At 34.0% G+C, this 23357-nt stretch overlaps 3 protein-coding genes across 4 annotated transcripts; all 3 read right to left on the bottom strand.

Moving 5' to 3' along the window:
- Positions 1 to 5247: 5247 nt before the first annotated feature.
- On the bottom strand, positions 5248 to 7181 carry LOC126661602 (pentatricopeptide repeat-containing protein At3g51320-like). Its single transcript, XM_050355455.1, has 5 exons — positions 7050 to 7181; positions 6788 to 6901; positions 5675 to 5731; positions 5388 to 5525; positions 5248 to 5310 (listed from the first exon to the last, which is right to left on the bottom strand). Exons 1-5 carry the CDS (start codon positions 7179 to 7181, stop codon positions 5248 to 5250), a joined length of 504 nt encoding a protein of 167 aa, XP_050211412.1.
- Positions 7182 to 8540: 1359 nt separating this feature from the next.
- On the bottom strand, positions 8541 to 10583 carry LOC126661037 (uncharacterized). Of its 2 annotated transcripts, none has more exons than XM_050354790.2 (3): positions 10446 to 10583; positions 9387 to 9617; positions 8541 to 8828 (listed from the first exon to the last, which is right to left on the bottom strand). In XM_050354790.2, exons 1-3 carry the CDS (start codon positions 10572 to 10574, stop codon positions 8697 to 8699), a joined length of 492 nt encoding a protein of 163 aa, XP_050210747.1. In that variant the 5' UTR covers positions 10575 to 10583; the 3' UTR covers positions 8541 to 8696. The 2 variants fall into 2 exon arrangements, with proteins under 2 accessions (XP_050210747.1, XP_050210746.2); XM_050354789.2 differs by having other exon boundaries at positions 8541 to 8840; positions 10446 to 10568.
- Positions 10584 to 13710: 3127 nt separating this feature from the next.
- LOC126662226 (cellulose synthase A catalytic subunit 3 [UDP-forming]) lies at positions 13711 to 20761 on the bottom strand. Its single transcript, XM_050356134.2, has 14 exons — positions 20444 to 20761; positions 19934 to 20129; positions 19546 to 19769; positions 19351 to 19465; positions 19049 to 19253; positions 18188 to 18454; positions 17719 to 18064; positions 17498 to 17635; positions 17136 to 17261; positions 16842 to 17054; positions 16406 to 16670; positions 15363 to 15565; positions 14916 to 15266; positions 13711 to 14557 (listed from the first exon to the last, which is right to left on the bottom strand). Exons 2-14 carry the CDS (start codon positions 20118 to 20120, stop codon positions 13973 to 13975), a joined length of 3225 nt encoding a protein of 1074 aa, XP_050212091.1. The 5' UTR covers positions 20121 to 20129; positions 20444 to 20761; the 3' UTR covers positions 13711 to 13972.
- Between the last annotated feature and the right edge of the window lie 2596 nt (positions 20762 to 23357).

The raw sequence follows: 23357 nt of genomic DNA, 5'->3' as shown, positions 1-23357 counted from the left end.
ATTTAAAATTCTTTAATTTAAATTTTTCCTTAATTTTCCAAATTCCTTAACTTGAATATTTTTCAATTTTTACTTTTTTAAATCAAATTAAAATCTTCAATCAAAAATTATAGTTCTAATAATTCCCTAATGTTTTATCTTTAAATATCAAAGCACCTCTTATTTTAATTAAATTTTTTATTTTATTTTACTATACATATTGATTTAATTTTTTATTTTTTTTAATAATTTTATTAAATTTATATTCTTAAAATATTTGGATAAATTTAATTATGAAGGCATTTTTAGCGTCAATTAAAATAACATTTTCAGTAATGAACAGTTATCAAAACCGATTTGCTTAGTTAAATGAAAGAGATATTCTTGAGTGATAGTATAGCTAAATACAATTGTCCTGTGGTGATTGAAATTAATAGAAAAAGTTATTGTAATATTGGCTATGATTTTTTATGAACCTAAATTTTATGCAAATAATGTTTATATGTTAATTATTTACATCTAGTTTAGCCTAGGAGCGTAAATGGGTCAAGTCAAGTCGAATATTGAAAAAATTTAGATTAACTCGTTTATTTTCGAGTTGAATTTTAAGTTTACGTATCGAGTATTTCTCAAGCTTATAAAAAGCTCACGAGTTTAATCGAGCCTTATTTTTATTTAATAAATTTACATCAAAACTAAATTACTCAATAATTTACTAAAAAATTAAATATTACATTCTTTTATATGTAAAATAAATTTAAATAATCCATACAATTTCTGTTTTTAATAAAAAAATATATAAATTAGACATTGAAAAATTAAAAATTAAACTAATAATATATTAAATTAGTATATATATATATATATATATGAACGAGCTTACTCGCAAGATTTGAGTCTAGTATTATTAAGATTGAAATTAACTCATTTACTAAACGAACCTCAAATATTCGAGTTCAGGTCACTTTTATCGAGCCGAATTTCGAGTAGCTCGCGAGCGAGATTGCCGCCTTTATGTTAGCCCGGGTTGGAAAAAAATCCTGGTTCCGCCACTGTATGTATACATTAAATAAATGGTGTAAGTAGGCACATTTTTATTTGCCTACTTTTTCAATAAATGTACTATTGAATAAATAATTATTCCAGTCGGATTTTGGCACGTGACGAAGGGCGACGAACCGTTAATGAACTAAAATATGTGAAAGTTGGGTGATTTCTAATGGAGAAATCGATTAACTTTGAATTCATCAAAATATATTGACAGTGCAGCGGCCGGTAAAAAATATCTTTGTTCGCGACATCCCACCAAATATATTTGTATCAGTTTTGACACTCGTTTGATTAAATAGTGCTTTTTTTAAATGGTCATCGGAAGTTTGATATTGTTATGAGTAAAAATTAGGAGCATTTCTATTGTTACCGTTAGTAATTTTTTTCCAACGATAGAAGAGATAACAAAAGGACAATCAGAGATGTCTAGGCTCGGTCTGCAGAAGCCATTTGAACCTTGCTTTTGCTTCCTCGGCTAAAGTATGAGCTTCTGAGTTGTCCTTTCTATTTATGTGACAGAAGTTGCAGAAATCGAAGAGAGTTGAAAGGTGCCAAATATCTTGACAGATACCCCGGCTAGCACTCGAGGAAGATATCCCTGAGTTTATAAACTGAGATACCATAGCGGCATGTCCTTCGATATTTAACTTTCGTCCAGCTCATTGCTTCTCTGAGAGTAAGGAATTCTAAGATACCTAGATCCCAGATGTGTCTGAAACTGCCGAGAAGGATCCCATTTGTTGACCCAGACAATTCTTAGCAATACCTGGAGCCAAATTTGAACTGAGTGCAAGTCCCTGTGTCGTACTTGATGATAACTGAGTCCAAAGGATGAGGAATTGGAGTCCCTCCCTAAATCCACTCTGGAAGTGGAGGTAGTGACGGGGGCCAGAGTCTCCTCAGAAAGATCATTGGCCAAGTCAAACTCCTACCAAAATGCAGAAGCATTTGACACTGTCTTCTCCACTGTTCAGCTGCTTTCTTTGAAAATGAGAGAGGTAACAGAAGTGTTTCTCACTCGAGCCTGAGTCATCTAATGCTCTTAACTCAGCCATGAGAGATCCAGATTTGGCGAAAAGAGCTTTGAGTCAGTAACCCTGATTGGAGAGATAAGGGGGGGAGGAACCAGACTCTCTGGTTGAAGTCACAGAGAAAGAAAAGGTGGATCCTGGACTCCTGGATGCCACATCTAGGACAGACTAGAGGTCCATTAAGCCTTATGTTGAGGTTCTCAGCTGTAGGGATACCATTGACCTGAATTTTCCACAAGAAAACTTTGAGTTTGTTTGGAATTTTTAAAGTTCCATAGAGACTTCCAATGACTATTTTTCATGTCTGGGACTTGGGAGTCCTGGGGATTTTGGTGATGGTTAAGGGCTATATGGTATCCAGATTTAACTGTGAAGTTGCCAGAGAAATTGTGATGCCAGATGTGTTTGTCTGAGACTGGAAAGATGGGTAGAGGAGTAGCCAGGATTGAAGATACATCTCTTCAATAAATAAATATTTGACTAAGTCTTCATTTCATCTCTTTGATTCCTGAATTATCAGATTTTGGACTTGATCTGGGACTTCATCCCTTCTGATGTTAGGCTTTAACCTTGGGAGTAAAGGGAAATGGGATGGGACCCATGGATCCTTAAGAGTCGCAATCTGTTCCCTTGTGGCTATTTGCCATCTTCTTCCTTGGTTAAGGAGCTGAATGTCATGCAATAGGCTTCTCCATCTCCAGGAAGAGTTGCTTTTAAGAGGAGCCTGTCATATACTGGTAGATTGGAAGTACTTACTTTTTAACACCCGAAATAGGAGGGAGTCTTGATTTTGTGAAATTTTTCGTGCTTGTTTAACTAGTAGAGCTTGATTGAATGCATTTAAATCCTTGAAGCCTAGTCCTCCCTCCCATTTGCTTCTACACATTTTTTTCCATGCTACCCAACTTACTTTTCCTCTTTTGATCTGTGCTTCCCCACCAAAACCTTAGCATGAGGTTGTTTATTCTAGAACACAAAGATTTTGGAAGTCTGAAACACATCATTGTGTAGAATGGGATAGTAGCAATAACTGATTTGAGAAGGGTCTCTTTGCCAGCCTGAAACAGGAAGCTTTCCTTCCATCCTAACAGTTTTTGCTCAATCTTGTTGATGATTTCCTTAAAAGATGATTGTTTTGATCTCATGATGTATGGGGGCAGGCCTAGGTATGTACTTTCATTGCTAATATTTTGAATATTCAAAGTTGCTTCTATGGACCTTCTGGCCCCCATGTCTATGTTATTGCTAAAAAAACACTGCTGACTTGGTGTAGTTGATGATTTGACCACTCGCATTACCATATTCAGACAGGATTCTAGTTGATGGCTTGGGAGAAAATGATAGAATCATCTGCAAAGAAGAGGTGGCTAATGCTAGGGCCATATCTGGATATATTGATCCCTTGGATGATGTTACTAGAGGTTGCTTGTTTAATTTTATGCCCCAGTCCTTCAGCACATAAAACAAAAGGCAGGGGAGATAAAGGATCCCCCTGCCTTAGACCTCTACTAGGTTCAAAATAATCATAAGTGCCTCATGTATGATGATAGAGTAGGAAACTGTCTTGACACATTCCATGATCCAGTCAATGAAGATTTGGTTGAAGCCCCGAGCTTGCAAAATCTGGGCTAAGTAGTCCCATTTCACTATGTATAAGCCTTACTTATGTCTAGCTTTATGGCCATGGAGGCTTGCTTTCCGATCTTTTTGTTCTTCAAGAAGTGAATTACTTCATGGGCAATCAAGATGTTATTTGAGATTGATCTCCCTTGAATGAAAGCATTTTGATGTTGATCCATGATGAATGGAAAAATCAGTTGCAGTCTCGGGGAGAGGATTTTGGAAATAATTTTGTAGAATGTGGTGCAAAGATTGGTTGGTCTCAGATCTCCAACTCTCTGAGGATGCTGGACTTTGAGGATTAAAGCAATCAGGGTATGCTTCATGCTTCTCAACATTTTTCCAGTTTTGAAAAGTCTTGTACTGCAAAGTTTACTATCTCTCCCACTATTGGCCAAAATTTCTGAAAGAAAAACCCTGTGAAACCATCTTAGTCAGGGGCTTTTGTGGGGTGAAGAGAGAAGACTGATCTCCTTATCTCCAGGGCTGAGATAGGTTTAGTTAGGGAATGGTTCATATCTGTTGTTACTTTCCTTGGAAAGCCATCTAAGAATGTATGGATTGATCCCGAGTTGCTGCTTGTGAAGATGTTCTTGAAGAATTTGCAAATGGTCTATTTTATCTCTTCCTTGCTAGTAGTCCATTCACCCAAGTCAGACCATAATCCATTAATAGTATTTCTTTTTCTTTTTTTTCTTTGTCTTTTCATGAAAGTAAGTTGTGTTTTTGTCTCCCTATTTAACCCAGTCCTGCCTAGACTTCTGATGCCAGTACTTGTTTTCATCAATGGAGGTTGCCAATAGAGCTCTTGCGATCACCTTCCCCGGTATCTGATCATGCACAAGACAACCATTACGAGAGAAGTGCACGGCATAGTTATTGTCCTCAATTTTTCCAACCGAGATAAGCTTAGTACACAATCCATATGAAACAAATACATGACGAAAAGAAGGTCCAATATCACCAATGGATGTAATTCAAAGATTACGTCCATTAGCAATTTGAATATTTTGAGAGCCAGCATATTGTCGTAGATTGTGCAAAAAATCAGTTGAACTAGTCAAATAGGCTTTAGAATCGACAAACAAAGAATAAGGAACAAGCTTACCTTGACTTTGAAGCCCAAGAGCAGAAAACTCAGAGAATCATTTGTTGTACCGTTTTTGGAATAATTGTAGAGTGATTATTGATAGTGGTAGTAGGTGAAGAACCTGAAGTGGCTGTGTGAAAGGCTTGAGCTTGCCGATTTTGTGGGCGTGTAGGATATTCCTGATGATATGTTCATTCTGCTTACAATAATTGCAAAATTTCTTAGTACAACTGCGGGGAATATGCCCTAACTCCTTGCAACTGTAACATTGCGTTGGCGCTTTTCCTCGATTCCTTCCTTGAGCAGCATAAGCAATATTCACAACATCATATGTTTCTTTAGAACCACCCATGATAGCTTGCGTAGCCAATCTTTGCTCTTCTCGCAATAATTCACCAAAGCATGCATCCAACGTAAGAAATGGATTCCTATTCAATAAGCTAGCCCGCGCAACCTCAAATTCTGGTTGTAATTTCATCAAAAACTTAGCCTAGTATCTTCATGAACCTCTTGAAGACCGATTAAGGCCTCCTTTGGTGCCTTAGAAAAGATAATACTAGAATATTCGCTCAACAAATTAAGAAATTACAAATAATATTGCTCGATAGATAGATTGCCTTGATTGTAGTTGCTAATCTCAAATTCAAGTTGAAAGCGCCATGCAATGTATCTTGATGGTAGACATGCTTCAAATAATTCCACATATCTTGAGTTGTTTCAAAGGAGCGTAAATTGTTCACCATATCACCATATGACTTTCAACCAATGCTAAAATCTAAGAGATGATTTGAGTTGCCTTCCATTGATTTAGTTCTTTAGAATATTTAGGAGGAAAAGACGACCCATCAATATGATTCCAAAGTTCTTTTCCTTCTAAAAACATTCTGAATTAAAATTCCCATACGGCATAGTTCTTTTCTGTAAATTTGATAGCCACATTCTTACTATAAGTTCTTTCAAACTATTTTCGGTAGACATTCTTAAAAAAAATTGAGAAATTCAAATTGAAGATGTTGATTCAAAGATTAATCAACTTAAAATAAACATATTCAAGAGAAATCAAAAATTTCAAAACAGAAATGTTGATGAAAGATAATCAACTTAAAATTTAGAACGAAAAACTAAAACAAAGCTATTAATTATAAGAGTTGAAGTAATGGCCAAATATAGGACTTAGAGCATTTCCAAACATAAATTTATATTACTAATTACAAAATATATACTAATAATTATAAAATCTATATCAATTATACATTATCGTTGAAAAATAGTGCTCATCAATTCGGGACGAATAAAGTATCATTTTAATTCTTAGAAATGTGGAATCAAGACTAAATAAATTATATTTGCACGGTATTTTATTTAATTCTTCTAAGTAAAGAATATAACTCGGGCAAATCTATTGATCCAAAAAAACTCGGGCACATCTTTAATGCTTTAAAGTTTGTTAAAGACCACACATTATTTAAAAAAATAAAGGCCAAATACATATTTGAATCCCTACACTGTCACTTTTTTCCAACTTGAGTCCCTACACTCAAAAACATTAAAAATATGTCTTACACTATTAAAAACATCAATTTAAAATCCTTCTGTCACATTCTATCAGAGAGTGGAATGCACGCAATTATCTTTGAGAATGGCCTATTTAAATGAATGACACATCAGCTCAGCTATAGCTTAAAAAAATTCAATATAATTATAAGGATCATGTTTTATGTTTTTCTTAATACCTCTTCTTCCCCATAATTCTAAGAACCATTTTTTACTTTTTTTTTCATTTATAGGTAGTCACCTAATTTGAAGATGAATTAAACATAATCTTCAAATGCATAAAACCAATTAATAACTAATCTATACATTTGGCACAGAGGAACACTCTCCATAACCACCACCATCATACCAAATCTTCATAACCACCACCACCATCATACCAAATCTTCATAACCACCGCCAATACTCTCCATAACCACCATCACTATCAGGTTCTTTTGTTAATTTGAAAATTAGTGCTTACCATAGAAGACTTACAGCAAGCAGTTAGCACGTTTTCCATAGTTGTATTATCTCCTCTTAGACCATAGATCCCCATTTTTCTAAATAACATTAATGAACGCCTAGTATTATTGATCTTCAAGCACCCAGAAATCAAAATATTTCAAGATACACATTTTTCTCAAGCATCATTCTAAAAATATTGTGAGCAACACCCACTTCACACAAATGAGCATATGCATTCATAATTGAATTCCAAGACATTGCGACATTTCATCAAACACCTTCCTAGCAAACTCAACATGCCCACAACAGCCATAAATATGAGTTAATGAGTTCTGCACTGGCAAAATATACTCAACCCCATTCTTCAAACCTTGTCTGTGACACTGCTCCCCGGATCGGACACTCGCCATTTTTTCATAAGCAGAAAAGGAGAAACAAAAGAACAACTATTAGGAAGTAGCCCATTTTTAAGCATCTCAAAATGAAAATCCATAGCTTGATATGAGTTTGAGATTGAAAATTAATGCTTGCTACGAAGATTAAGATATTTCAAGAGTCTGTGGACTCCGATAATCATTCCGGTGGGATCTCCACCGCATTTTCATTCTTCAGTTGGGCATCGCTCGCATCTCCGCCATGTACTGATCTAAGAAACATCCATTCTTTCCTCCACAAACAATATACCGGATTTCTAAAACCTTCCACCATGAACGACGAGGTACAACCTTCAATCTCGTTGTAGTCTTCAGTGACATAAGCTTTCCATTTCATATCAAAAGGACGGAGAGGTTCACGATTCAGCATATGTAGATCTCCAATTAATGCGAGATACAACTAATTCATTCAAAAATCTAGCTAATTCATTCGACAGAGAGAGCTCGAGAAGAAAAGTTTAAAGAGGAGAAGGTAAAGGTGAGAAAGGAGGTGGGGAGGAGAGAGAATGATCAGGTGTTATTTTAAAGAAAAAGTCAAAGTCATGACACATAAGCTATTACGTAAGTATATTTTTTTCATTCTAATGACGTGTAAATATAATTATGCTAATATATAACGTCGTCTGAATTTCCTTTACTCGCATAGAAATAAGGATTTAAAATGAACGTTTATAGTAGTGCAGGATGAAAATTAGACGTTTTTTAATATAGGGACCCAACTTTAAAAAAACGTTATTGTGCAGCGACCTAAGTATGTGTTTTGCCAACAATAAATATAAATAAATTTATAAATAGGAAGATTCAAACCACCTATTAACTAGTTCTAGTTGTTAAATTATGATTGAATCTAAACCCATCTCATAATCATGTGGTGTCATATGTTCACTAATTTATAATCAATTATTCTTACTAACTAAACAAAATAATAATCTAATACGATACTAAAACGGATCTGGTCTGAAATTTTAATTACCCGATTGTCTATTTGGCAGTTTCAGTGGCCCGCCAATAATGCCCTGCATATCACATCACAATTATATTCAGGGGGAGTTTCAATTTCAAATAACAAGCAGATGTTATTGTACATGAAAGAGAGTGATAAAAGTTAGTAATGCAGAACAAATTAAATGAATTTATAAATATAAATCTAATACTAATTATTAGATTATGATTGAATTTAAATACATTTTATAAGATTATAATTGAACTTAAATTGTCACATTCTTACTAAATTATAATTAATTATTTATACCAATTAATTAAAATAATAATTCTAATAAAATTTGTATGATTTCTTATGATCATGTTTGCTTGTGCTCTCTAAACTATTGAAGATTGCATCAAAATTGAAAGTACTTATTTCACAACTTCTTAACATTTCACATTTACATCATACACTATAACTAACAAACATCCAAAAAAATAAAACCAGGTGTGTATCCAATTTAAAGATTACAAACCAAAAAGGAAGAACCCTCAAAAAAAAAAAATTTAGTCCTTTGATTTATGATTCTTCTTGCCCTTAACCATACTCTTAACAAGTCCTTTGAGTCCCTTCTTCTTTCCACTTTTCTCTGGGCTTTCCTCTTCTCTTTTCCTCTCACCCTCCAATTCTCCTTCTAACTGCACACACAACTGATACAATACACATCATTTACATAAATTTACTTTCTAATAAATTAAACAACAAAGAATTGATATCATCTCTAAGTTATAAATTTAGAGTCAAATAGAATAACGTCGATCAGTCGAAAATAATATTAATTATTTTTAAATCAGTAAAAGATAAAGGATAAGATTATAATGCATGACCAAGCAATGACCAGCCAATATGGGCCTACTTTGAATGGTTAAGGCGCCTCTTAAATACACCAAAAGGTTGTAAATTCTCGGTAACTAATAACTAACAATTGAAATTTTAAAAGTCGATTACCAATTTTGAAAAAAGAAAACAAGCAATGACCATATAATCGATCAAAATGATAGAGTGAGTGAATTACTCACTCCCATATCACAAATTCAAAAAACTAGATTGTGCTCTTTAAATTAAACCTTTTTAATTATATAAAAAAAAACATTTTTTACTTTCAAATTGAATTTGGTAATAAAGTTCAATTTAAATTGCACATTTAATAACTATCATATTACTATAAAAAAAATAAGTATCACATATTATATTACCTTAAGAAGACGCTCCTCTACATGGTCCAGTCTTTCAACAAGTGTGCCTTTGACTTCAGTGTCGATGATCACACGGTTGATCGGACGGCAGTGCTTTTCCAAGCTTTTTTTGGGGGAAAAATCAATGGACGATCCATGTCCTTCACTTGTAAGTGTCCCACTGGACGGTGTTGATGCACATGAGCTCTTCGGTGATCTATTGCTGCCTCTTATTTCTTCTAGCTGCCTCAACTGAATTATATTTTACAAAAACATTAATATTTGCACTATTTATATGTATCACTAAAAACTATCTCAATAATTTAATTTAAGATAACATATAGTGTGATAACATATAGTAAATTAGAGACTAAGAAATGGCATTTGAACTAGGAAAAAGATTTGAACTATTGACTATTTTCAGTGCCAATTCAATTTGTGCTAGTATAAATATTACAGATATTGATGTTCACTCATTAAAATAAGAATTAATTTTTTATACGAATACACTTTTTAGTTAAAACGTTAAAAACTCCTCCTTCCATAACACATTTGTTTCAACTTATAGATATTAAATTAAAATTGTACGAACCACTTATTATAACCTTAATTTATTAAATAAATGTCCATACTTGTAAAATAAATTACTTCTAAAATTACTTCTAATATGCTAATTATAATCATCAAAAACCATAAATTATTATAATTATATTATTAATTTAATTTAGCTATGATTTATTTAAATATTCATTTGATTATTAAACTTATAATTAGGAATAAATAAGCAAAACAAAATTTATCTGCAAAATAATAAAATAGAAAACACCTTTCAAGTAATTGCATTCTACTTCTGAAACTTAATTATATGTATTAAAAAGAAACCACACATTTTTCTGACAATTTTAGAGTTGGGAATATTCATTGATCATACCAGTTCTCCTTTTCTTATAGTTAAACATCAAACAAATGAAATTAAGACACCCAAAAAAAATCAAAAAAAACTCACCTTTATTAAAAAAAACAAAAAGGCAAGAGAAGTTTTGTAAGAATCTTAAAAAGAATTAGAATGAAGACACTAACCATGTTATCCAAACGGTCCAACCGACAAAGAATCGGTTCTTCACTCACTGCCATTCTGGCGGGAAACTCAACTGATTTCTTTTCACTTTCTTGCGCCAAATTATATTGCAACATTATCTTATACCGCATATATATATATCATAATCACAGACATTGCCACGTTTCAAACATCCAGGGCAGGGTTTGGTCTTGGCAGGAAACGTGGCAAGATCTGGAGGAGGGGAGTGATGATAAGGACAGTGATGACGCATGCAGAGTATTATTGGGTGTACACGTTATCTGGATTGCATGCATGATGGGTTAAGGGTAAGAACTGAAATGGATAAACAATAATGAATGAAGCGGTTGTGTCGGGAAAGATTTATGATTGGGTTGATGCCTAAACTACAACCTTCTTTTCTGTTTTGTTGTGGTCTGGCTTTTGCTTTTCTTGTTCCCAATTTTTCTAGTGGCTAATCTCTCAGAAATTGATACGTATATAACAATGGAAACAATTTATTTATAAAAACAACTTTGTATATTATTTTTTGAATGTCTTTATTGTATTTTTTATGTAAGTGTTTCCCTGTTTTTCAAGAAAACGGTTGGTGCCTTTTAAGTGTGTGCGAGTGTGCCAGAGGTCAGACCTCAAATTGAAAATTAAAAATTGATCAAGCGATTGTGACTGATTTTTAAAGGACGTAAAAAATATAAACGGTTCGTAAAAAAAAAAACTCCTAAAGAATTTTGAAAATAAGAATAAACTTCTGCAATTAAAATGTAGAATTCAACACTGTAAATGAAACTACTGCTGAAATAATGTCAAAAATAAAAAATTGATATTGCGAAAACTGTAAAGTGTTTACAAAGAATTTCATAAAATAAAAGATTTTGATTGTGATGATCTCCTGAGAGTATTGAGTTTTTGTTGAATCTGACTGGGCTTCAAATCGTTGTCTTCTTTTTCTTTTTATAGCGTCTGCAAAAACTGCTAGGTGATAACTGCTTCTTTAACTGCCCACGTCTTCACAGCACTTCTCACTTCTAAAAACTGCTTCTGAACTATCGCTTTACTGGGCATTGGCCAATTGAACTTCTGGCAAAAATACCTTTGAGCTTCTTGCCTTTTGAGCTTCTGACAAAATATACCTTTAGGCTTCTGGCCTTTTGAGCTTCAGATTCTGCTTCCCAAGTTATATTATTTGAACCTCCAAGATTTAACCTCTGAAATCTTCTTTTCGTCAAAGGTCAAATCTTGGTCAAAACCTCTGAAATTAATGGTCAAACCTCTAAATTAATCTTCTCAAAGATCAAATCTTCTGAAATCAAATTAATCTTCTATCAAAGGTCAAGGTCAAAACCTCTGAGATTAATGGTCAAACCTCTGAAATTAATCTTCTCAAAGGTCAAATCTTTTGAAATCAAATTAATCTTCTGTCAAAGATTAAGGTCAAAACCTCTGAGATTAATGGTCAAACCTCTGAAATTAATCTTCTCAAAGGTCAAATCTTCTGAAATCAAATTAATCTTCTGTCAAAGTCAAAGGTCAAAGTCAAAACCTCTGAAATTAATGGTCGAACCTCTAAAATTAATCTTCTCAAAGATCAAATCTTCTGAAATCAAATTAATCTTCTATCAAAGGTCAAGGTCAAAACTTCTGAGATTAATGGTCAAACCTCTGAAATTAATCTTCTCAAAGGTCAAATCTTTTGAAATCAAATTAATCTTCTGTCAAAGATTAAGGTCAAAACCTCTGAGATTAATGGTCAAACCTCTGATATTAATCTTCTCAAAGGTCAAATCTTCTAAAATCAAATTAATCTTCTGTCAAAGTCAAAGGTCAAGGTCAAAACCTCTGAAATTAATGGTCAAACCTTTGAAATTAATCTTCTCAAAGGTCAAATCTTCTGAAATCAATCTCTGAAATTTTTGAAATTATCGACGTAACTTTTTCTATCTTTTAAAAGAATAAGGGCTTTTATGGCCTTCGGGCCATATTTTTAATTTTGACGTAAACAGTAAGCTATCTATAATTTTGGCAAACAAAAAATTGAATAAGTTATATTTTATAAAATCTCAAATGCATGTGAAGGGGTTAATCTGTTGTTCTAATAAATTAAAAACTGATCAATAAAAAATAGCTTGATCTAGTTTTAAAAATTAACAAAATAATTAACATATATTCACTGTTTGATCTAAATTTATTAAACTTATTCAAATTGTAAAAATGGTATCTGTTCTAAGTTGAACCCCTAGCTTTATAATTTTTTTAAAAATTAAACCTCTATTTCATAAAAAAAAATAACTAACTTTAAAAATTAAATCTCTTTCATAAAAAAAAACTACGTATAGAAATTAATATTTCCTTAAAAAACAACAAACAATCAATATAAAAATTAATATACAATAATTTTAGAGAATTTATTGAGAAAGTTGTATGTAACAAAATGCTAGTAATTGTTCTAAACTAATACAATGAATGGAAACAGAGTCCAAAAAGAACTCATGAATCTCGAGTCCTACCCTAACAGAACCACTCCAAACTTATATCGAGTATCGAACTCAATTTGAACTAAAATAGTTAAGACTCAAACTCGAATGGAGTGATGATCTTGTAGTCGAGTTCAAATCTAACCAAAACCAAAATTTGACCTGACTCAAACCTGATCTCGGACCCGACCTGAATTTAAATTCTGAATGAATCAAATCAAATTCGAATCCAAACCCCAAATCGACCTAAACTTAACCTAAATCATGACGCCAATCAAACACGAGTCTTGACACTAACTGAAATGAATCCCAGCCTGACCTCAAATCCCGACCCAACTATAAACCGAGTTTTGACCTAGAACTGAATTCCGACCAATTAATTAATTTTTTTATATATTATATTATTAAAACAAAAAAAAATATTTAACTCTAGTTTTTCAAGGACTATTAAAAAAAAAGAAAATTGAGTTTTTATATCAACTTATTTTAGGGACTATCCCCTTGAACATTTTCCATGTATATACAAGCAAATCAGTTTTTTTTTTTTGGTTGAGAGGACAAGCAAACCAATTTAGGCGTATGAACATCAAACAAAATAAGAGAGGGAACAAAAACTCCAACAGATCAGAATTTTTATCAGAATTTGGACTAGTTCAATTTGTGATCAATTTTGACCCAAGAAATCAATGGGTTTGAAATTATAGGAACACAAAAAAAACAGACCAATTGAACCACCCAGATGAATTAGTCCGACAGGTTAAGCTATAAATCAATAAATCACCCTTTTAGCCACCGGTTCAACTTTTAAAATAATGGTTGCATGTGAGAATACAACATGCAGAACTATATTTCTTTTTCCGCTGGAGTCCATAACTTTGTTTATATCCACAATATTACAGTTTGATTATCCCATCCCATGGCACAACAAAATAAGTTAATACCTCACCTATGTATATGATCTAATACACATTATATAAATACATACAAATTGATCAAAATGAGTACAAAAATATGCAACAAATGCTTACTTCAAGATTGTAGGTATCAGATTTTTATCTTTAGCAGTTGATTCCACACTGCTCAATATCTGGACCCGTTACTCTTGTAGTGAAAGGATCAACCCGCACCCACAACAACGAGAAAATAGATGCGAGTAGAACGGACCACACCACGACAATGGTTGGTGTCCGATTCTGACGACCCATGAGACCTTTGAGGAAAGGATAAAGATGGACGATCACCCAAAAAGCGAAGAAAAGCTTGCCGAAGAGAGGACCCCACGCCTGGTAACCACTGTTGATGGCGTAGGATATCCCGGCAACAACGCCAACAATGTTAATGATGAGGAGAGTTGTGGGCGGGATTAGAAGAGTTGTCCATTTGAATAGATAAAGTTCAGCGGAGTCACCGTCCTCGTCTGATGCCTTGGAGGTGACAGTAAAGTTTGTGTCAATACCGGCAAGTACTTTAAGTAGACCTTGGAAAACAGCGAAAAGATGGGCTGAAACACCTCCAATAACCCAAAATTGTTCATTTCTCCACCATTCGTCAATTCCAACACCACTCCACCTCATCTCCAGAATACCGGTAGCAAAGATGGAAAGAAAGAGAGAGATAAACCATATACTTGCGAGGTTACTGATCTGCAACCAGAATAAGTCGAGCACAGGTAAACTTAGTACATTTTAATTTAATGCAGGAAACACTGCAGAAATAACAAATTAGAAATTGATGATTGCATAATGAATGGTTATAATTCGGCGGTCCTTATGAGGTAATTGTTCATATGATACATGGAAATTTGTCTAATTCACATTTTGGCTACGTTTTGGCTTTTTGTTGTCATTTACCAGAAAAGCTTTTGAAACTCTGAAAATTATACATATGATTTATTGAAGTAAAATTTGTCATTTTCTGTTTCAGTGTTTTTAATTTCAATATTTCCATTTCCATAAAACATAGATTGCATATAATCTGCAGATAACTAAAAGTATCACTGACCTGTGGAATAATGAACTTGTTTGTAAGCAGGCACACAGCTGGAAGTGTGCAGTACACAAGAAGCGGAATGGCCGTAATTGGATAAATGGTGGTGTTTATATATGCAAACCTCTCAAGCCATTTCAGTCTACCACCATAACCATACCAAATGGGACAATGCCGACTGAAAAGAATTTCCACAGAACCTAAAGCCCATCGAAGCACTTGATTTAGACGATCTGAAAGATTGATAGGAGCAGATCCTTTAAAGGCCGGACGTTTGGGCATGCAGTAAATTGAACGCCAACCACGAGCATGCATCTTGAATCCAGTAAGAATATCCTCAGTAACAGAACCATAGATCCATCCAATCTGTAGACCAAGAGATCAGCATTAATGCTTATAGAAGAATAAAGCCAGCCAAAACATAATAAAGCGAGAGCATAGCAAAGAGAGCAATCAACATACCTCAGTTCCCCAGTCAGTTTTATCCTCGTACCCACAGCTAATAACATGAATAGCCTCTTTAAGAAGAGTCTCTGATGTTGCAGACTGAGGAACGCCGCCATTCTCCATGAGTGTTGAGGCAACAAAAACAGCAGACTGGCCAAACCTTTTTTCCAGGCTCATTTGTGACATCAGAAGTGCCTTCTCATCATCAAATCCAGCACCTGAATTAACAACGTTCATGGAAAGATAAAGTCAGTACATCTAACAAAATCAGCTAATCGAAAACCCAAAGATTGTCTTTTGAATAAATTCAAGCCATCTGAGCTCGAATGCAGCCTCCGTAAACAAAGAGCTATTGACCAACAAAAATCCCAAAATAATGTTATTGCCTTATCTAGCAACTCATCTCAACTCAAATCAGCCTTATTCTCAAGCTAATTGGGCTGGCTACATGGAATCTCTTTCTCCACTCAATATGATTTTGGACAACCTATTCAGAAAGATCAAGAGCTGCTAGATCAGTTTGAACAACTTTTGTCAAAATTTGCTGAGCTGCTCATCTCAACTCAAATCAGCCTTATTCTCAAGCTAATTGGGCTGGCTACATGGAATCTCTTTCTCCACTCAATATGATTTTGGACAACCTATTCAGAAAGACCAAGAGCTGCTAGATCAGTTTGAACAACTTTTGTCAAAATTTGCTGAGGTCTTCCTCTCCCTTTCATCACTACATTTGACTTAAAATGTTTAACCTTTCTAACTCGAGCATCATCGAGTCTACAACCCACATGACCAAACAATTTTAATCTATATTTTTGTAACTTCTCTTCAATAGAAATAACTTCTACTTTTTCTTGAATATAATCATTTTTCTCAATCTATCCATTATTGCCTTATCTAGAAGCATATTCATTGCTTATTCTATCCATTATTGTCAACACATCAATCTTAACAGTACTATTATAATAAATCACTAAATAGGACAAGGTAAACTGAACTGATATTGTATTATCACTGTATCAAGAATGAAATAATGGAAAAATGGAAGTCGACAAATGTACCTTCAACTCCCTCTTCTATATCTTCCAGGCTGAAAATTGGCACAGTGGGGTCTACATGCTTTCCAGATTTCTTTTTGTCTGAGCCTTTTTTACCAGATTTTGAACTTTTGTTTCGTGATCCACCACAAAGAGAAGATAATAGTCCAGGTTTTGTGTTTTTGGTTTTGAGAGGAGGTTCATATCCATACAAGGCTGTTCTATTGAAGACACATCCAGTACCCACGTAAACAGGACCTTGAACGCCATCCAAACCCCTCAAGTTGATCTGGAATTTCATACGGTTAGTAACATTAAAACTGATGGGAAGTGACACAAGTAGTTATCTGTAACATGTTTGCCATGAAGTCATAGTACACAGTAAGAAAATATGCTAGTAACCCATTGTGTAATAATGTTGAACAAGAGTTGCTAATTTAGGAAGAAATCAAAAACTTACATCAAAGAAAACAGTATTGCGGTTAGCATATCGATCATTCCTATCAATACCATCAAACCTTTGCGGAAACTGAACATAACAGACTTGTTTCCCAAGGTTCGGGTCCATCATAAAACACATAGCTTCTCTCAAAGCCTTGCTGTTATTTATGTAATGATCACAATCAAGATTCAACAGGAAAGGTCCATTAGTAAGAACAGCTGATACTCTGACCTGCAATGTTGGATGTGACTAGTGGTGAGTTTAACCCACAGATTAAAAGAAAATACTGACGTTATTTTTTTAACTGCTTACAAGGGCATTCATAGCACCAGCTTTCTTGTGGTGTTGGAACCCAGGCCGCTTTTCACGAGAAACATAAACTAGTCGTGCCAGCTCATTGCCATCAGCATCAAGACCTCCATTTTGGCCTAAGAAAACCTGAAACAAAATTACAAGGATTTAGAGGCATAATGATAACATAAACTAAATACCAAAATAAAGGGAACTAAATCCTGGCAGCTCAAAGATGCAAAATTGAATGCAGAACAATGAGCAGGGTAAATACAGAATTAACAGTATCTAATCCTACCAAAACACAAATATCCCAAAAACCATTTAGTGAGTTTCAAGAATGCAACTAGTGTACAGATTTTAGAATACTCAAAAGTTGTTACCTGAATCATTCCTGGATGATCTCTGGTGTTATTTCCTGGCCATGGAGTACCGTCTTGCATAATCCATCCTTCTTCAGGAACCTTTGTTGCCTTTGCAACAAGCCCGTTGATACGAACTTTAAACTCTTCATATTCTCTCTGCAAAGCAAAAGAATGACCATGATCATGACAAATTTACAAACTCCAAAAAATTAGCAGAGCATGCATGTCTCAGTATCTACCTTCATAGCTCTGCGTTCTTTCACAAATGATGTTTGAATTTTATCCTTCAAGTAATCAATTTTCTGCACAAAGTACCATTCTGGAGCCCGTGGCTCAATGGCATATTTCTTGCAGAAAGGCACCCATTTCCTTGCAAACTCTGCAGTCTCCGCTAAAGCTTCAAATGTCAACATTGCAGCACCATCATCAGAGACATAGCAAGAGACCTTATCAACTGGGTAATCAACTGCAAGAATTGATAGCACAGTGTTTGCTGTCACAAGAGGAGGTTCCTTTAATGGATCCACAGTACTGACAAAAATGTCAACAGAAGCTAACTGTGATGGTTCTCCTTCACGATCATATCTAGAAAAATATGGGAAAAATCAATTAGTGGTCTTAATATGACAGAATTTTAGCTATTAAAACCACATGGAATAGGAAAGGTGAGCACAGTACACAAGGATATTTATATAGACAATACTATACCTTATTGCAAGCCTGTCAAGATATGTTTCACGGTTTACAGGCAGCCACTTAGGAAACTGATCCAATATCCAGGATATAGCAAACCAAATCTCACAAATGACAGATAATAACCAAAGTGCAAATGCATTAGGCACGGGATTTGTTAGTCGGTAATGCAAGAAAATGCAGAGGACAACCAGCCGAACGACAATGACCATCCTGTAGGGATTAATTTTAGATGATGGAATTGAAACCTTCCTTGATAGAGGCTGTCGAGCTTCATCATTCCTGCAAAACCAAAGGGTGCAAGCATAAGAAGTACCCTTCTTGAACTGGAATTAAGACATACAGAACAGAGAAGAATATTGTACATGAATAAAGCCTAACATACAATTAGTTTTGTGTAGTTAGCTTCTAACCCTTCATCTCACCATTGTTAGAAATAGAGATAATAAGCCATAGTTGGAGTCTCACCTAACGGCTTAAACTTTTAGGTGAATTGGTTATTTGATAAGATGTAAAGAGTCTTTGTGACCAAAAGATGTAGAGTTCGATCTTTGGCCACCCTATTTGTTTAATTAAATATTTGAGTTGAGCACAAGATAAAGTAGGCTTGTGCTTGTACAAACTTCAAATCTAATGAGCATTCAAGTGCAGGGTGAGTTAAAGATAATGACATCTTAAACTTTTAGGTGAATTGTTTATTCGATAAGCTTCACCATCAAAATTGATGTATGAGAAATATCAGTAAAGATTCTAGGCGGTGTGAGGGTTTCTAGCATAGTGATTCCCAAATGGTGAAACCTTTTGTAAAACATGCAGCGTGAAGCACCATTTTTGTTTTACAACAAAGTGACTTTTGCATCAGATGTTGGAACTTACAAAAGAGAGTCATCCACCAGCACATCAGTGGCTGCATCAATATCTCCAACACCCCTTTCAGATGGAGCATGGCCAGTGCTCATAGGAACAGCATTCTTAACTGGATCCTGCTTCATCTTCCAGCCATCAACTCTCTCTTTCCAAGCTACATTGCCCAATCCTGGCGAGCCAAACTCCCTTACCGGGTCCACCACCCTTGCATTAGCTGCAAAAAAAAAGGATGTGACCAACATGTAAAATCAATAACAGAGATGATTCGCCAAACATAAATATAGAGCATGTTCCATGAGAAGGAATAGTACGTAAGGAATTGAAATCAGCTGAATAAGGTAGGGTATGGATGCGCTTTGCACCACCAACTCCAGGAGATGCCATAGAAATATGCTCGGGTGATGCAGCTGACAGCTCTCCAGAAACCTAAAAGAGGCCAATAGCTGAAAGTTAAGTTCACTTTCAAGCTCACTGAGAGTGACAAAACCAGATACTTGTTAAGCTACCTCATGTCCATTGGTGAGCAGGGGAATATGATTATGTGAAACCTCTTTATCATAATTTGGAGCTCCAACTTCCTCCTCTCCTCGTCCATAATTCATTTTCCAGCTTAACATGCGCTCTGAAATTTTTTGCTTCTGGTTTTGAGTTTCTGTAGAATAACTGAAAACCCGAGCACCATCATCGACATCACCATCTTCTTCTCCATCACCAAGAATGGCAGGGCTACCTGGAGTCATCCCACAATCAGTTCCGAAAATAAACACAGAAACTAGTAAAATCATTGAACTAAGTTTACGACTTGTTCAGTTTCCAACAAGCTAAGTTTACGACTTGTTCAATTTCCAACAAGCTAAGTTTACTAATCTGCATTAACATTTATATTCAAAGAACCTTTTTGTCTCTTGTATCGGGTTTTGCATTGAGGGCAAGACTGATTTCCGTCTTTCCTCTCGTACTCATAGCAAGGTCTACATACTGGAAAGGCACAAACATCGCAAGCAATGAATGGATCACCATCCAAAGTTTTTCCAGCGTTGTCACCACAGATCTGGCAGATCTGTCCACCTACATTCTTCATGGCCTTTCACTGCACAACCAAAGATTAGAAAAGCACACATATCAGAAACTGAACAGCAACTCATAATCAACCAAGCATCAAAAGCTAAAATATCTAAACAGCACTATTTCTCCACCAAAATTTACTATAATAATTACACAAAGATACTGCCATAAGAGGCGACTCAGGCGATGGCCGAGTCACAAAGGCGCGCGCCTCTGCCGCCTCAGGTGAGAGGCCAGAGGCGTGCGCCTCTGTGACTTGAGGCATTTTTTTTTAAATTAAAACCTCTGTTAACCAGACCAAAAAGGAAATGAAGGAAGAAGAAGAAGAGATGGACTGACCTGCGGCTGCTGTGTCTAGGGTTTGGAAAATTAGAGGTTCCCCTAAGTATACTTTACTCACAAATTCATCAGATCTCACAAGAAAAACACAAAAAAATCTCAAGAAAAATCTATAAACTGATACAAGAAAATGAAAGATTGAAGATGATGATGATGATATTTATCAGATTAAAATACAAAAGCTAACAACTTTTTGATACTGAATCTGTAATTTATTTATTTGTCAAATAATGTTAATGTATTGAATAAAAAAAGAAGTGTAGATAGCTGGAAATGAATGTGCTGCTCATAAGACAAGAAAGCGACACTACACCTAGTGGAGAAGTCCACCGACACTGCATGTGAGAATTGTGAGTGAAAAAATTAAAAATTTATGAGATTAAATTTTAAAAAACAGAACAACATTCATTCATATATTCTCCAATCATTAATTTTTTTTATTTCTTGTATTTGTTGTTGTAAGAATTTATCAACTCTTTTTGTCTTTTTTATTTAGTTTGGATCTGTTGTTTGCTTTTAAAAGAAAACTTTACATAAAATGTAATTTTTTTTATTTTTATATTATCCGTTTTATTTTGTTTTCCAATTTCCCATTTTAAAATATGTGTATTCTATGTATATAATAAGGATTATTTTTCAAATATTTGTTTTTGGTAAAGTATTTACACCATTTTGTTCCATCTTTTCCTATTATCTTACATTACCTAATAAGCTAACTTATTTAAAAAAAATATTCACTATATAAAGAAGCATTATCTCATTTTAAGTTAAATTTTTACATAGACACCTTTTTTTCTCTTTTTTCTCTTAAAGTTCTCTCTTGTTTTTTTCTTCTTTTCTTCTTCTTTTTCATTTGATTTTCAGTTTATCTCCTCCGATTATTTTTCTGTTCGTCTTTTCCGTGTGTTTTTCCGGTCGCGCTTCCGTTCGTCTACTTCCGATGGATTTCTCGTCGTTTCCGGTCGTTTTTCCGTTCGCGCTAATCCGTTCGTCTCTTCCGTTCGCGCTATGGATTTCTCGACTCGTTTTTAGATTTGTGTAATTTTTTAGGTTTTTTGTAATGATTTAAATATTTTATAAATAAATTATTGTAAATCTATAATTTTTTGTTTATAAAATTGTTCTATTATTCATATAATTATTTATTTTGTCTTCTCTTATTCATAAATTTGTTTTTTGCTACTGATTTTGTAAAGAAAAAATTGATTTATGGTGTATTTGTAGTAATTTTATAATATACTTACGTTTTAGTGTATTTTTGGTATATATAGTGTATTTCTGCCGTTTTTACTATATTTATGGTGCATTTACAGTGTTTATGGTGTATTTGCAGTGTTTATGATGTATTTGCAATGTTTCATGGTGTAAACCACCAAAAACACTACAAAAACCATAAATACACTAAAAATACACTATATATACACTACTTATACACTAATATACACTATATATATACTAATCTTACACTATATAAACACCATAAAAACACTATATATACACTACTGTTACACTATAAAAAAATTCCAGAAACAAATCTATAAAATATAAAAATTAACAATATATATACACTATATATACACTATATACGCTAATCTTACACTATATGAAAAAACCGTCAGTCGGTTCGGTCGGTTTTGGTCGACCGGACCGAAAAAACCGAAAATCAAAATTGGAAACCGAAAAAAAGGTATTTTTGAAATTTAAAAAACAAAAGGGTATTTTTCGTAAATAAAAATAGGTGAAAAAGAAAAATCAAAACTTGGCAGGTAAAGATGCAAATAAGTTAACAAAACATGTATTTCAGGAAGTTACCACTATATAATATTTCAAGGGATTTTACTTAATTTAATTATTCAAAAAAAATACGAAAGTATTGGCAAGAAAAATAAATTTTCAAGTACTGAAAAAAATATTTATAAAAGTATTGGATTAAAAAATATAAAAAAAAATATATAGTAAACGGAAATTAACCGGTTTATTTTTGATTTAATTTTTATTTTTGGTTTATTTCACTAAAAAAATTTAATTTAGATTTGTTTATGGTTTATTTTTCGGTATTAGTATGCCGAAAATATACTTAAAAAGCAATGAAAGTATACCGATTACGATTGGGAAAAATAAAGTAGTTGTTTTTGGCATGTTAAAGAACCGTATTTGGGCCCAAATTCAAGGCTGAAAAAAATAATTTCCTCTCTGCCGCTAGTAAGGAATTGTTAATTAAAACAGTTTTACTACCTATCCCAAATTACTATTTTAATGTTTTTCTTATCCCTTTCAATATTGTTGCTGATATTGAAAGAATGTTGAACTCTTTTTGGTGGGGAAACAAGAAGAATAAAGAGTCGAGGGGCATAAACTGGAGCGATTGGGATAAGTTATGTATGCCGAAACAGTTTGGTGGTATGGGGTGTAAGAAACTTAGAGATTCCAATTTCACAATGCTCGGAAAGTAGGGATGGCGTTTCCTAAAGTCTTTAAATTCTCTAGTGAGTAGAATTTGCAAAGCCAGATATTTCCATGATTCAGATTTTCTTAATGCTAAATTGAACTCGAAACCGTTAATTATGTGCGGAGAAATTTTAATAGATGCTCAAGAAAGGGTACAAGATGGAGAATTGGTAAAGGCAACATGGTTCGTATTAGGATTGATAGATGGTTACCGGATAGTGAATCAGGGCTTGTGAAACCTAATTTAGATGATGATGTGTTGAATAATAGAGTTGAATCGCTTATGTTAAATGGCAATGAATGTAGAAAAATGGGACAATTCTAAGTTAAAGGCTCTTTTCTCGGTGGAAGACAGGCAGCTCATTAACCAGATTATTCTGAGCAATCGACCTCTAGAAGACAAGCCGATTTGGCTTCCAGAAGTGAAAGGTGATTTTTCGGTGAGAAGTGCATACCGTCTTTCTAC

Source organism: Mercurialis annua, linkage group LG8 (genome assembly GCF_937616625.2).
Source record: "Mercurialis annua linkage group LG8, ddMerAnnu1.2, whole genome shotgun sequence".
Lineage (NCBI taxonomy): Eukaryota > Viridiplantae > Streptophyta > Magnoliopsida > Malpighiales > Euphorbiaceae > Mercurialis > Mercurialis annua.
This window is presented reverse-complemented; position numbering and strand designations above follow the sequence as displayed.